Below are 15,625 nucleotides of genomic sequence, written 5' to 3' on the forward strand. Positions count from 1 at the left end.
CCACTCTCCCTCCTGAGTCACACCCCCCCAAAATACACAGAATGACTCACAAAGATCACAGCTAGTGGTTATGTGTGTAACCCTGTCACTCAGAACAACCTAAGACAACATATAACATCAGACAATAAACTTCAAAACCAACATGTTGAGAACAAGATGCCAAACTGTCCCCCTCAATAACATGTTTAAATAATGGAAGATTCTGCACCAATTAATTCTTATTTATCATGAAACAACACCAGCTCTCACCAAATGAAAAAATATGCATTTTGGATTTGTTATATTCAGATTGTCATTAGATGTCTGAACTCGTTGATAGACTATAGGTATATCCACAAAGTCCCTTTTAAAAGTTTAATTTCAAGCTGTATTACAACCATACCAGCACAAATATTTAAATATAAGTTTGGCCCCTTCTCTGTTGCTTGTGTGTTTGTATCTCTGAACGTGTCAATACATTTTAGGCCTCGTCATTAGTTTTAATGTTGAGTAAACATGTGGTGCAGCACGAGTAAACACTTTATTGGCTGAACCAGATCGCCTCGGAAAGAGAACTGTTCTTGTTTCATCACATGGGACAAGGTCTGTGTGAGTTTTCTTAGAAGTGAGAAAATGTGTGTGATATCTGTGGTGGTCCTGTCATCCATTTTATATACTACTGTTTGTCATGTTAAAGTGTAGGTGTGGTTTATGTGATACGACGGGATGCCCTCTTAAAAAAAAGGTTCACTTCATTAGTTTTATTTTGAAAATATCCGAAATAATATAAGATTTGCAGGGGAAGGTATCTGCCCCATTTACTGCGTTCATAGAATTCACCCTGTGCACTCTTTGTGTTGCACAGCACAGAATGTTGTGGCTTCTCTCAGGATGCTTGTCCTGTATGCATTAGAGTGTGTGGTGGTGTTTCTGGAGCGTCACTCTGACATGGATGTATACAAGGCTGGAAAGGAATCATCACTGTAAACCCAGTATTGTGATCATCAGGAACACTGGGGAAAAAAACAATCAAGTTGATAATTAGATAGTAATTCCAGATTTAGGGGTTTACAACCTGACTCCGTGTAGTTATCTTAGGGGCAGATCAACATTTTTATTATTGTTAAATTCTGCTTAGCAGTGGATAATATTGTTCAAATGATGTTTACTTGTTATGTTAATGGGAATTCGTTCCATGCATTTACATCCAAATACAAGTGACTGTAGGTGTATATATAAACATAATTTCTAGAAGACTGGGTTGCATAAGAATGACTAAAAACATCACAATCCCGCTGATATGTGCGCATCACTCCATTCTGACCCACAGGTTCGACATAACAACAGTTGCAGAGTCCAGTTACAGTTTTTATATGAGCACATGGACGTTCAGCTGGACACCACCGCTGCAGATGAAGATGAAAAGCATCAACATATTCCCGTACATAAAGTCCTGGCTGGACGTTTTACTGCTGCTCAGCAGGTTTTTACATACTTTGGTCAAGGTTTACAAGTTTATTATAAAACCTGAAGAGGGTCCACATGTGTGATTTATAGAGGCTGAGTGCATCAGTTCAGTTGTAGTTCGTCCAGCTCGGTCTCCAGCTGTTTGAATCAAATTAGCCATACTTCAAACCATTAAACTTGACATAATAATCTCAGTCGTTGGATCTACTTGTGGAAACTGTGGTACCTTCAAGTTTTTCAGTGTCTCGTATGTGGACTAAATGTTTTCTTACATAGGCTTCTCCACTACCCAGACTCTAGCTATGGAAAAATATGGAATTTTCAATCAAGCAAAGTGTATCGAGGTATATATGCTTTATAGTTGACTATTTCTAAGCTTGGGACATGGAACAAAGCTAAGTTTGTACAAGATGTTCTGAAACTCCCTGCGTTACAACAGTGGGGAGTAAAGAAAGGAGGGAGGACAGCAGAGCGAAGGAGGAGAGGAGAAGAAAATTGGGACTCTTAACTGTGCAGCGTCATAGATTGGATGTCAGTTGATGACTGCAGGCCAATAAATGTTCCCCAATGGATTTCTTTTGATAGTTCTGGGATGTGTGCGTTCTTTGAAGCCACTGAAATCAAGATGCAGCAGTTACATGAATGTAGATGATTGTGGGGGAAGAAATCCTGTTGTTCTGAAAGTGTTGGGTGCAGCCATACCTGTGTAATCCTGTCAGACACCTTACAACACTGTACAAGTGCAATGTAAAGTACTTTAGAGCCAAATAAGAAGTACTTTTGACTTTTTAAAGCATTTAACCAGCAGCATTCCAGGGGACTCTGGGGACCTGAGACAAAAGGGAGGTGGCGGGCCCCACATCAAACCAAACTACCGCCCTTCCACCCCAAGAAACACATGGTACCAGACCACTTAAATCTAAATTTGAATCAAAGTGCAAACTGTGCATTTGCATACATAATAGTAAAATAGTCAAGTTTAGTTGCAAACCCCACCACTACCCTATAGGCACATTCTACACACATTTCATTTAGATGTTCCAGTTTTCAACCAAACCTCTAAAATTACTTTTGGCAGAAATGTAGTGGCGTGGGGCCTAGTTGGGGGGGTTCTGACCATGGTGTCGTGGTAGTTTCCTCTACATAGGTGATCATGGAATTTAGCAGGTTCTCCCAAAACTGTTGTTGCTGTGGCCTAACGTAATCAGCCGTTGTCTTGCCCCCCCCCCCCTCACCTTGTGGGCCCCATGCAATGACCTGCTTTGTCTACCCTGTTGCAACGCCCCTGCATTTAACTGATGTTATGTTTAAACCTGGGATCTGACTTCTAAGCCCTAATGGAATACCGCCATTGTTTTCATATTGTTTGCATGTGGTTTGTAATCTTTTCTGAGATGCCAGTTGAGAACATTTACAAATGAATGGATGCAGTATATCTTGTCTTTGAAAGGCTGATACTGTCAGCTTGTTGGACCTCGAACAGTCCCATGGAAAACAGACTTTTTTCACTTCATTCAGGGTGAAATAATCTCCACAGTAAAGTCTTTATGCTCCTCTTTTAAGCTTCTTGAATACAGGCAGGTGGTGTTTGTTGTTTCAGCAAATGGACCTTGTCTTGCTGAGGGAGAGTGTGTGGGCTCTCCACCTGCGAGCGTTCAGCTGGATGGCAACACAAAAAAACCTGTGGAGCGAGGTGCAGCTGCAGCGTGTTTAAAACCAAGTCAGCAGCTCCAAGGTCCTTCACAGACTGTGCTTGATTATCATACAGTAAATGTGCAGACCAACATTATTGTAATCCAAATAAAGATTGAAGTCCTTCTTCACAGTGAAGAATACAGACGTCATTTATTCGCCCTCATTAGCGGTTGGTCTAAATTGGTCCATGCATTCGATCAGTACAGTTGAGAAAATCTGATTACTTTTAAAAATGATTTTCCCTGCAGATCAAAATGTCGAGATCTTACTATGACCGTTACATTTTTGGAAAACACGTTCAACGCACTTTCGTGACTTTAAAGCTAGGGTTGGTAATCCTAGAAAAGCTAGCAAGAGCAGGCTACACTTATGCAACAGATCACACCAACCCCCTCCAATCAGCCCCCTCATCAAAGCTACACTCCCAGAACACATGAACGTGAGCTGACTGACAACTGCTATAAAAGAAAAAATTCTGTGACGCGCTCTCTAGCTTCTGGCTATCTGGCTCAGCTTCAGTGGTGTATGTCTCATTGGGTTGAAGAGACAGGGTAAGCTAAGGCAGGCAGGCCGGCCGGTAAATGACGGAGAGGTACGCCATTCAGTTATTTCATTCTGTCCAACTGAAATGATTGGTCGTGTTTAGTACAGTCCTGCGAGGGGCACAGACACCTGCTTTTTCTATTTTCCAGACAACTTTATTTATTGATGGCGATCAGGACGTGAAGAGGATTTCCATAAATTTAAAAAATGCGTTTCAGACACAAGTTACCGACCTACCTTTAATGTGTTTCCAGATTAACCCAAACATCCTTCACATCTGGTCTAGAGAGTGCAGTTGGTGGCCAGCTGGATCTTTAAGCTAAAACTTTTATGAATGAGATAGAGAAATTAATGTCCATGACCTTGAAATTGATGAAATTAGGTTGTGTTCAATTGAAATATATTTGAATTTAAAGAGTGTAAACATCAGATTATATCATATAACACCTGTTTTACCCAAACTGTCTTCTCAAAAAGAGAATCTTTCTGACAGAAAAACGAGGGGGAGTAAAGTGAGTGCGGTGAAGTGGATCTGCTGTGACCAGCAGTAGCCTTATAAACTTTGACAGCAGAACAGGTCCAGGGTTCAAATATCAGCCTTGATCCTTTTCTGTGTGAAGTTTACATGTTCTCCGCCTCCCTGTGTGGGTTTCTGCGGGTCATCTGTTTTCCAGCCACATGTAAACCAGGTGGACAGGAGATTATGTGTGGGTGTGATTGTCTGTGTGTTCAGCCCGCCCTGCAGAGGACTGATGAGCTGTCCAGGACGTCACCCCTCCCTTCCACCCACCAGTGCGCTCTGGGATAGGCCCAATGTCCCACATAGACACTCATGCGACTTGTTTTGCCGCCTTTTGCTTCGCATGTCTCACAGCTAACGGCTGCACAAGGTTTCTATTCTGAGCATGGGAGGTTTTTACAATGTTTTCAGGCTCCGTCTCCCTGACAGCTTTGTCTGATCTTTTTACGAGGTGTTTAACATGCCAGCACTCTGAGTGAGAGGTCAGGTGTGACGAGGGTATTTCTGATTAACTGGTGAACCTGGAAATATTTTGGGGAAAGTGTGGAGGTGATAGTGGATCGGTGCCGTGCTATATTGGAAACCTTGGGCTGTTTTCGATGAACTCTGACAGAAAAAATACACAAACAGATTTTGAATCGAAGCTAAATGTGCAAGATGCTGTTTAACGCCAAAATGTCAGTTATAAATATTCCTCATATCATTGTGTTTCATCAGAATAAACCAGCTGTAGATCTAGGCTCTGCTCTGTTGTTGTTGGATGGATGTGTGCATAGTAAACTTTAATATCTGCCAGAGAACCCCCCTGAACTGATGCTGTCCGACTAAATGAAGATCTGAGGAATATAATTACATCCAGCCAAACTATCCAGACTTTATGTTTGAGGTCAGGAAGTAATGACAGTAAATGATATCTTATTTTGAGGACCGCTGATATTTGCTGAATTTAATGTAATGGGCTGTTTACTTGATCTGTGGTGATGCTGGTTATAGCTTCTCTGTCTGAACCTGTAAATGTGACCTGCAGTTATTGAACCGCAGTAAGTAAAGACCAGCAGCAGGACTCAGTCTTGAAGCTGCACCACCGCTGCTGCACAAACAGCTGTTCACCTGTTTATTCAAAGTTCAGTAAAGTATCGGCACAGCTACAGTTCATCTGTCCATTATCTATACTTTATCTATGCTTTTTCTTTTGAGGGTCACGGGGAGAGCTGGAGCCAGTCCTAGCTAGAAAAGCGTTATATAAATAAAGACCCTTTACCATTATACCATATGCGAGCCACATATACAGACATATATACAGTTATTAGATAGACAAAGTGCTGCGTTTCGAATTTGCAAGTCGCTGACTTCTCCATGTTCTTCACGGAATCATTCTGGCCAGTGAAGCACACACTGATGTCATCTGTCTGCTTTGTTATGCTAACTAACATGGAAATTGAACCTCTGTTGTTTTAGCTGAACCCAAATGTTCTTCTCTGAATGAAGCGGCGCTCACTCCTGTGGTTGGATGAGCGAGCAGTCAAGCCGACTTCAACAAGTAATTGTTCACATGGTGGCGAGCAGCCGACTATATGTCAGTGGCCCAGCAGTGGAAAATCCTAATGCAATGTCTTGTCATTCTGGATGACACGAGAATCAGGCTGCTGGAGCTGATATATTGGAGTTGTAAAGGGCTCCCAACTGGAAACTTCTGTATTCCTCCCAACAAACTGTCACACTCTGCTAAGGTGCTAATAGCGCCTGACAGCAGGTATACATGTCCGCTACGGTTGCAATCACGTGTCAGCGGCATCTCATGTGAAGCGCCGTCCTCCCTTCTCAAGCCCATTCCTGCCGCGGTGCGCCTCACTCACCACTGCCCCCCTTACCTCAAATGTCCCTTCTTTCTTCGTCCCAAAAACAGACTTCATCCCCAACACGTTATATCTATTCATTTGGGGGGATTAAGTGCAGATACATGACATTTTGGGCCATTCCAAGAACCTGAATCAAGGCATAAACAACTCCTACGCCATGTCAGGGAAATGTTTATCTCTGCTCATAGAAACTTCTTGAGATAGTGTCAACACTGCTTAGAGACACAATTACATTTGTGGATGGAAAACTAAGAGTCCTCGTGGAAATACAAGTGTATAATATGAGTAAAGCTGAGAGATACAAGGCGATCACGGCGATAGAAATCCAAAGTTGATACATTTCATGATCATGTCTTGAGATAATATTTCACTCAACTTAATGAGGCGATGAAGAGGGAAATAAATCAAGATTTATGCTGGTAGTAACATGTTTTTCTTTTTTCTTTGTGTGTCTTTTTCTCAGTAACCACAACGCAATCTCCAGGCTCAGGCCACACCAGAAGATGCAACGATACAGAGAAGGCCTACTGTGTGAATGGCGGCGACTGTTACTTCATAGATGGTGTAAATCAGCTCTCCTGCAAGTGAGTGGTCACTGCTATTTTTATTTTTTTTGGATTTACAGTGAACACCGATATTTCTTTGTCAACCGTCTTTGAAGATTCTTCGTCCGTTCACGAAGTCTTTACTCATGTATGTGTGTGTGTGTGTTTCTTACATTTTTTTTTCTCCCGCTGTTTATTTTCCTGATAGCACTTGATTCCCGTTCTTCTTTCTTTCAGCAGCAGCAGCAGCAGCAGCAGCGACACATCACAGGAAAATGCTGCCAGTCTGTCTAACTACCCACTTGTTGTGTATTTTAACACTAATAATGGAGTGAGGCGGGGGTGCGCTCATCCTTTTAAGTCATGTTTAGTGTACAGGAGGGCTGCACATTAAAAGCCCTTTCAAAATGTCATGAGTCACCGGTTTAGTAGTGAGCAAATATTTATGCCTGTTAGAGGCCCCCAATGAGGTAAATAGAATCATTGCTTACATTTGAGGTCCTTGGCAGAGGAGATCAAGACCCGAGTGTGAAGTGCGCTGGAGGGACCACGTATCTCTGCTTTTCAGCAAGAGAACGGCTTGACATTATCACAGAAACAACCTCCTTTTTATCTTTGACATTTACATTTTAGTTTGTGTTCGAGGTCAAGAAACATTATTTGGGAGGACATTCTGGAGAAGTTAACATTTAAACACAAACAGCTTTTTTTTCTCGTTCCCTTCTCAGTTTTTTCAGAACTTAAGAAAAAAATAAGGCGCGGAATGATTAGTTTGAAATATAATTTTTTTTACGGTGAGAATTTAAGCACAAATTTTGATTTTAGTTCCGTTCCATTTTACATGTAGTTTTTGTTTGTTAAAATGGACGAGAGGCCCAAACTCGGAGGGTAAATCATCTTGCAAGATACCTGCATTAGTGTGGATAAAGCGTTAAAGGTTTCCACCTCTCAAATGTGAATATTGGCTGCCGGCTGGTGGTTTTCTTTCGGAGAATACATCGAGAAAAAAACAAGCAACTCTAAAAACTGCCTTTTACGAACCAAAAGATTTATTATTCATTCAAGAAAATAAGAAACAGACTAATACTAATTGCGTTTTATTCAGTGTAATACCAATCCGAGAGCCTGTAACTTAATCTGTAAAACTATATCATAATACAAAAAGTACCCAGTATCTCTTGTCATGGTTGTCAAATATTATGTTGCATGTTCCGTTGGACCATATGTCAACATAGCATAAGGCCTCCGGATGGTTGGATTCAGAGCTGAACCGTTGGCCGGGGCTTCTGGCGCTCAGTTGGCCCAAGGAAGAATGCTCGACAAGCAATGAGGACATGGCTGCAACAGCCGTTCAATGCGCTGTGTACAAATTGGAGGCAGCAATAACTCAATTGCTGCAGCTAATTCACTCACGGCCGGGGCACGGGTCCAGAAAAGTTGGATAATGCAGTGAAGGCCTGCGGGGATTTGTTGCCCCACAGCCATCTTATTCAATATAGGCCAGGCTTCGGTGGGTATTGCTCACTGACTAAACAAGTCGTGCAGACAGCTAGCCCTACTTTAATGCTCAGCTCCTTCACTTTGAGGGTATAAACTTTGTTTGTGGGAGAGGTAAGGTTAATAACTGACCCAAAGAAAGTCGCTCACTAAAGTAAACCTATGATTTGCTCCACGTAAATCAGGATTTATCATTCGTGAATATATAAATCATATATTTCAATCGTCCTTTTTTCGTCCTAAAGTTTTGTATTATAAAGTGACAAACACGATCAGATGAACAGTAGATTAGAAAACTAATGCTTTCTTCTCTATAAAGGTAAACTCAACATTCTTAATGAAATCAAAAATGTAATGGAGGCAGGATAACAAAGTGCAAAGACTTTTACCAAACCTGTCTCTCTGTGGGACAGTATGCAGAATATTTTTCATGTACATGTTCAGGTCACCTACATGGAACAACTTCATTTCTCTTTTCCCTCAAGGTAAATGTTTATTCTTCGTCAAAGAAAAACGAACGATGACAATGATGTATTCCCCCCCTTTTTAAAAGCCTAAGATAAAAGAGTGATGATAGAGTTTGCAGCTGCACTACGGTGCACGTTTGCACGCTCATCAGATTTTTGAATCATGTAGTGACAGTTTATTTCTTTCATCTCTCAGCAAAGTCTCCCTGGTCTAGGTGGTGCTATCCCCCAGTTAAACACCATCACTCACGATGAGTAATTTAATGCTGAATGTTATGGTGCTCCTGGGAGGCGTTGTGGGAAACCAGTAAATCACCAGCAATGACCTTTGTTGGATTGGTGGTCTAGTTGTGACTGTGCGTGGAATGCTGGTGCCCCTGAAAGACCAAGCACTCATCCTAATGACTTTATAATGAGGAAGCATAGTTTGGCCCAACTCACCTGATGGTGCAGATACAGTAGAGTGTCTTCACTTATAAAAACATAAAACTACACGTTAGAAAAACCTGCCAGCAGAGCTGTCCGGTGCAGGTTTTTCCATTGAAAAGTACTGTCGGCTGTAATGTTCAAATTATTTTCTTTTAGAACTAGAAATAACACTTCTGATTTTAATCTCTTCCTCACTGTCCAATGGTGTCTGTTATAAAACTGTCTCATTTGCAGGTTGTGATCACAGCGACCCGGCTTCCAACAGGCACCGAGAACAGAAACTACACTCACCCATTTTCTGCTTTGCTGCTAAAGCTCCCAATTATTGATTTATTGATCAGATACAAAGCAGTGTATGGTTAATCCCCAACGACTTTCCATTGTTTGTCCATGTACTCAGGAATGTCGCTCTTCACTCATCCTCCAGACTCAAGTCAAAAAGAGAGTTGGAGTCACCGTCTGAGCCCCTGAAGCTAATTTATATATAATACCTCCCTTATATTAACATATTAATGTCTTTATCATTTGAAGCCTGTTTTTGTAAAATTGCCTGTTAATTAATTGTTGAATTTATTGACTAACTTTTGTTAACGCACACCTAATATCATTAAATATTATTAATGTTGCAAATATAATGATAACTATTATTAGTAGTACTCATGTACAGGACATAGAAAGGATTGAAATGATGTTTCGCTCTTATTCTCGGTGTAAACATATCAGTAGACAGAACATAGACGTAGGTAACATATTAAAATTAACAGTAGTAGTAAGAGTAATAAGAAGTCAATGGTAATGAACAGGTGCCACAGTCATCATTGATATGGTGTATTAACAGATTAACACTTTGGTGGTACTTTGTAGGGTTTCCAAATGTTTTTATTATTATTAGTTTACTCTTATTATTATTATTATTATTAGTAGTAGTAGTAGTAAAACCACCCATAACAATGGGTCATTAATAGCGAGGTATATGCATGAACACATTAACACTTTGATGGAAATTTGTTGTGTTTCCACATATTTTTATTATTATTATTTTATTCTACTTATAACTATTATTGTTGTTGTGTTTGTTGTTGTTGTTATTGACATATTGCACTTCCTACTTTTATAATTTCATTGTATTTATTTTGCATTACGGCTCCACTGTGACCTGTGACGATGTATGTGTGGAGGGGTGTAAATCCATCGTATTTACACTGCACCTCACTTCCTGTGTGTTTCTCCTCATAACACTTGTTCGCTTCTTCCCAGATGTCCGGGTGGATACTTTGGCCCCCGATGCTTACAGACCGAGCCGCTGCGGTTGTCCATGCCCAATCCAAGTATGTTCACTTGCTTTGAGCAGCTGAGCACAGAGGCACAGTTGTCACTGGATTACCTCTGTGGACTCCTGCTGCCTCCCCACTGCCCCCAGTTCTCTTCCTCTTTCTCCTCTTTCTCCTCTTTCTCCTTCTCCTCAGGTCAACACGCAATGAGCTGTGCACTACCCCATGTTCACGGTGGTGTCCATCCATGGGAACACACTCTGCTTCTGCTGTTCGTAGTTGTGCTGTTGTTCTAATTCTGTGTCTCTCTTCCTCTCTCTCTCTCTCTCTCTTTCTCTCCCTCCCTACCCCCACCCTCCCTCCTTACGCATACTTTTTCACTCCACCTTTTCCCTCCCTCTCTCTCTTCTCTGTTTTCATTCTCCTCCTACACTCATCCACCACCCATCTCCTCCCTCTCTTTCTGTGGCTTCTGTTTCTTTCCATTAGGTGTCCAAATGACTTTACTGGTGATCGCTGTCAAACCTACGTTATGGCCAGTTTCTACCGTATGTCAATTTCCTCTTCTGTCACTCTGTCAGACTGTCTACGTGTGAAGCGTGCATGCTGGGCTTAGAGGGGTCGCATTAATTTTCTGTTATTACCTAATTGTTGTGTCTGTGGTGACTCATTTACAAGATGGCAGAGTTTAGCAGAGTCTGTTGTGTGTCTGCATGTGATACTGTGTGTCCTTTAACTCCCAGTGTATCGCATGTGCACTCCCACAATAGGAGCCGATAGTAAAATACATAGCAACAGATCGTGGGCGAGTTTAGTTGCTTTGTGGAAGTTGCACACAGGCAGCTGCATGTAACAACACAGTCTAATGGCAGAACAATCACTAAATGCCCCCGCCTTTGGCTCACTTATTTATGGTGCTTGTTATATGCAATCAGCGACAAACACAAAGCACGTATGATTTGTTGGAGCTGGTCCACGGATGGAGAGGCAGACCTGAACAATTAGCATTGACTAATAGGCATGGCAAATAATTCAGTGAGAAAGACGTGTTTTCGAGGGCCACTCGACGCGACCTGATTAGCTGAAGCTCAAAAATGAGTCCCTCTTGTTTTTAATACTCGTATTCCAGATAAAACACGTGGGACTTTTCATAAATATATGAATTGCGAGCCCCTTTGAATAAATATGAATCAATCTGTGTGTGTAGGAGGTCGTATGTGGGCCAACATGACAACAGAGATTTTTAAAGATAATAAGGGGAAGTTGCTTTATCTAGAGTTTAACAAGCTCGACATCTAATCATTTTTGAGGAATGGCAAGCTGTTTACACAATTGCACAATTTTTTTCGCTTTCAGATCAGTTGAAACGATCGAGTTTAAGAGTTGAAGCCGGTCTCGAGTAAACACTGAACATTGTTAAGTCCACACACGAGCACATTCAGCTGATTGCCTCTATACACGCCGCCTTTGACGCAGCAACAAAATGGCGCTCTCACAGCAGATATGTTCGGAGCAGCGTTTACACGCGATGTTAAGATTGCCGTGTCAAACTGCTCTGCTAGCCCGGGGTAAGAGAAGTCAACCCGGTGCCACCTTCCACTGAAACATCAGCAAACACATCTGTCAAGTGGAGATTTCTGCTCATGTTAGAGGAAGGTTCGAACAGCGCTCCGGTTTGATGGATCGCACCCTCGAGGTTTTTAACCCTGAAATTGATTTGATACGGAATCATGCTTCTTCCCATAATTACTGCAGTTTTCATTGATTCCACTTGAGTTTTACGTGATACCTGCCAAAGCACCTCACATGCCTTTTGAAAGGAGTCAGTGACCCGATGTTAATGCAACATAAACAACTGAGATATGATGAAGACTGAGCTTGGTTCGCTGAAGAAAAATTATGCAAGCTTAAATATACTCTATTATAATAATTATATAGAGTTAAACACAAAGTCTATAATTCCCGTCGATGAACAGCAGAAGAAAGAGAGAATCTTACTGCGTACTTGTCAGCGTCGTGTCGTTGCAAGCTCATGTGGTTACAATTCAGTTAGAAAATAACTGCATCTGCTTTTTGGACTCGGATCTCATCCTGTTGTCTGACTTGCAGAGCTCACACATACTGTTTGTTGTGTGTTGGCTCGGCGCACAATGCGAAAAACCCCTTTCTTAACTACGAGTAATTCATCTCGCATTAAGTCGTAATGCGCTGTGCTGAAATTACTTGTTTTTTTGGCAGAGGAGACGATGGTGTGTGGGAGCTCCTTTTCCTACACTCAATCACTTTCTCCGCATTCTGCTTAACTTCAGCGCAGCTGTGCGACTGCATCAAGGACAGCGTGTGTTTCCAGTTCTCATCCAGCCACTTGAACACAGAGCGAGCTGTGATTGCTCGGTTTACGTGCAAAATCAGCGACTTGATTCTTGATGCTGGGACAACATGCATTCACACCTGTTACCGTTTCTGTCATGGAAAGAACTTGTATGTAGACTGAGTAATTTAAAATTTGCGCCACCACTTCCAAAGTCATTTTGAAAAGTTATCCTTTCAAACAAAGAAGATAAAGCCTCCCCTCCACGTAGGGCTATTAACTTTTCAATATCTGAAAAAAATGCAGATGCATAATATAAATCAGGTCCATGCATGATCGATGTGATGGATGTTGACTTTCAAGTGAGCATTACGGCGCCACCATTACTTTTTTCCTTTTTTCCTGGAAAGCTGCTCATGACCTATCACATATTTTACATTTTATGCTCTCAATCGAGGACAATAAATAAATTTTCAAACGCAGGCACATGTGTGCACACATCCTTTCCATATTTAAAGACCCGCCTCCTGGAGCGGGCGCCTCCCATCCCCTGGAGATTCCAAAGAGAAGGAGGATGGCTTCTGCTCCTTGGCCATAAGGCTTTGGCTTAACAAGAGCATGTTGTCATAAGAACAGCTGGGACCCGCTCCGACCCAAGTAAAGCAAGCGAGCTGCCAGAGATATGGACTCAGCTTGTTGGTGCAACTTCCCCATGGCCTCATTCCGCTCCGTAATATGAAGTCCAGCTCTAATTCTTCCTATTCGGAACGTTTAGTCAGATACTGTACAGACACAAATATCTTTTAAACATGCCTGTTCATGTGATGGGTGTGTTCCAGCCAGAGCTGACAGTGTGGCAGTTTTACGAACCAGAAAACTGAAGGCGAAGGTAATCTCCAGAGATGAGACATATTTTTCTCAAACAGTAGTAAGAGTGGCCACGCACCTAATAAGTCTTATTACCATCAGGAGATCCTGTTGGTTATGTAATGAAATGGAACTTTCCGCTAAAACATCTTTCAAGAGTCCGTTATAAAATGTAGAACTGAGGTGCCTCCTCCAAAAGCAACTGGACTGTGTTGAGACATACAGTAGATCCACATTTCACACGTCAGGAAATATTGTCGTTTGATTAGAGTTTATTAGTTCTAATAATCAGTAGCTGTGTGTTTGTGTATGTGTGTGTAGTGTGGTTTGACGTGTGTGTTGCATGCTGTAAGTGTGTCCTTGTGACGTCACTGACCACGTTGTTGTCCTGACAATTACTGACAAGCGTTTGTTGTCCCAGTTGCTGTTGCACTTTGTGCCAGAAAGTGCCACTCTCTTGATCTGTTCTTAAATGTATTTATTTTTTTCTCTCTCCTCTTCCAAACTGTCAACCCTCTGCAATGGCAGAGCATCTTGGGATTGAATTTATGGGTATGGAACAATCCACTTTGAATGTCAGTCCTCTAGAATAGAGCTACTAAATGGATGTCCCCCGATTTGACATGCTCCCGCTCCGTCTTTGGTGTGAACTGTAAACCATATTGTCCCCCGATTAACCGATCGAACTCCTGATCAATCATTCCGTAACTCCTCAGAATGACAAACCCTCAGTTACTGCAACTGATCCTCCATAAAATATCATTAACATGGATGTAACCACCTGCACCTCTCATACATGTATAACTGAAAAATCTAGAACTATTAACTCTAAGAGTTTAACAAAGCATTTTTTTCCTTTTTGGACTGATTGTTTTGTTTTATTCTTCTTCATTCCATCTGTAACAAGCATGGTATATCATGTTTGTGGCTACAAGATGTCTGTCCTCACTCTTCATCTCTATCTGTCCAATCCTTTCAGCCTCATGCCTCTATAGTGTTTGTCTTCTCTTTTTGATATGCCATCCCTTCTCTTATTTACGTGTGGTCTTATCCATATTCCCTGCATCACCCCCCGATGTTAGCGTAGCTGCAATGTAACTCTGAAGTATAAAATATAATATCTGTGTTTACTGCTTTGAATTACCCTTTAATGAGTAGATGCTGTGATGTGAGCATGCAATGCTATATTTAGAAACTACAGTCGTGTTTTTTCGTCTGTCTGCTGCTATTTCCATCCTCCGTCATTGTTAGAACTTGTCTTTTCCAGGAAAGTGCTCTAGTGGTTGAGAAGAAGAGAAGTGTCTCCACAGAGATCATCTCATAATACAAGTGCATTTATTTACTGGACCATGAGGACATTGTGCTGCTGTGCTAGCACAAGAGTAATTTCCTCTGTTATTATCAGTATTTAATAAGTAATACAGGTAAAATATTAACCAGTTTACTGCTATAAATAAACTTAGACTTTTCAGATTTTCTTATGGCATCAAGAACTTGAAGCAAATTGGCGTCACGATGTAAAATATCTGCTTGTGGATAACAGCAGGAAAGCTCGAATGGAAGGAGTTGTACAAATTCATTTTTTGTTATTACATTATTTAACAGAGACCAGAATATGTCTCACTTCCCCCTGGGAAACAAAGACTCTACCTCAGCCTCACATGAGCTCTTCTCTGGAAAAGAAAAAGGCATCAGTCCAGATGTCTAGTTTCATATTTAATGATATTTCATTCCAAAATTTATCTAATACATAATCCATTGTAACAATAATCACTGTGTTTACCTGAGTAGATGAACTCATCTGCACCCTTATAGACTGAGAGATATGATTGTACATTTATAGAATCACGTCAATGTGGCTTGTGTCAAATTCTCATGTGCACTGATGCAAAGCTGCACAGTTTGCAGGTTCTGGTCATAAATTATAAACCTGAACCATTATAGCACCATATGTTATTTGAAATAACATAGAATTTTAGAGAAAAGTGTTGCTTAAGGGATCAGTGTAACTACTGCTGAGCCCCTGGGCCCACCTACGCTGCCTCACTGCATTATGGGGAGCGCACAGGGAAGATGAAGCTTCATACTGCTCAGGATTTAGTCCCAAAATATGTAGATGTGCAATGAAAAAAATTGGAAACATACATCTTTAAGAGACTAACTATTTTTTCCTCC

General features: G+C 41.3%; 1 protein-coding gene across 3 annotated transcripts in view; it reads left to right on the forward strand.

Moving 5' to 3' along the window:
- The window catches only part of nrg2a (neuregulin 2a), a 73,717-nt gene that overhangs the window by 51,747 nt on the left and 6,345 nt on the right, over positions 1 to 15,625 (forward strand). For 2 of the 3 annotated variants that reach the window (XM_035178021.2, XM_035178023.2), the window contains exons 4-6: positions 6,527 to 6,647; positions 10,762 to 10,820; positions 13,979 to 14,002. In XM_035178021.2, coding sequence (XP_035033912.1) covers positions 6,527 to 6,647; positions 10,762 to 10,820; positions 13,979 to 14,002 — 204 coding nt within the window. Of the gene's footprint in view, positions 1 to 6,526; positions 6,648 to 10,258; positions 10,330 to 10,761; positions 10,821 to 13,978; positions 14,003 to 15,625 lie in introns of all 3 variants that reach the window. The other variant, XM_035178022.2, reaches the window with a different exon arrangement.

This window comes from Hippoglossus stenolepis, chromosome 15 (assembly GCF_022539355.2).
Source record: "Hippoglossus stenolepis isolate QCI-W04-F060 chromosome 15, HSTE1.2, whole genome shotgun sequence".
In the NCBI taxonomy this organism is placed as follows: Eukaryota; Metazoa; Chordata; class Actinopteri; order Pleuronectiformes; family Pleuronectidae; genus Hippoglossus; species Hippoglossus stenolepis.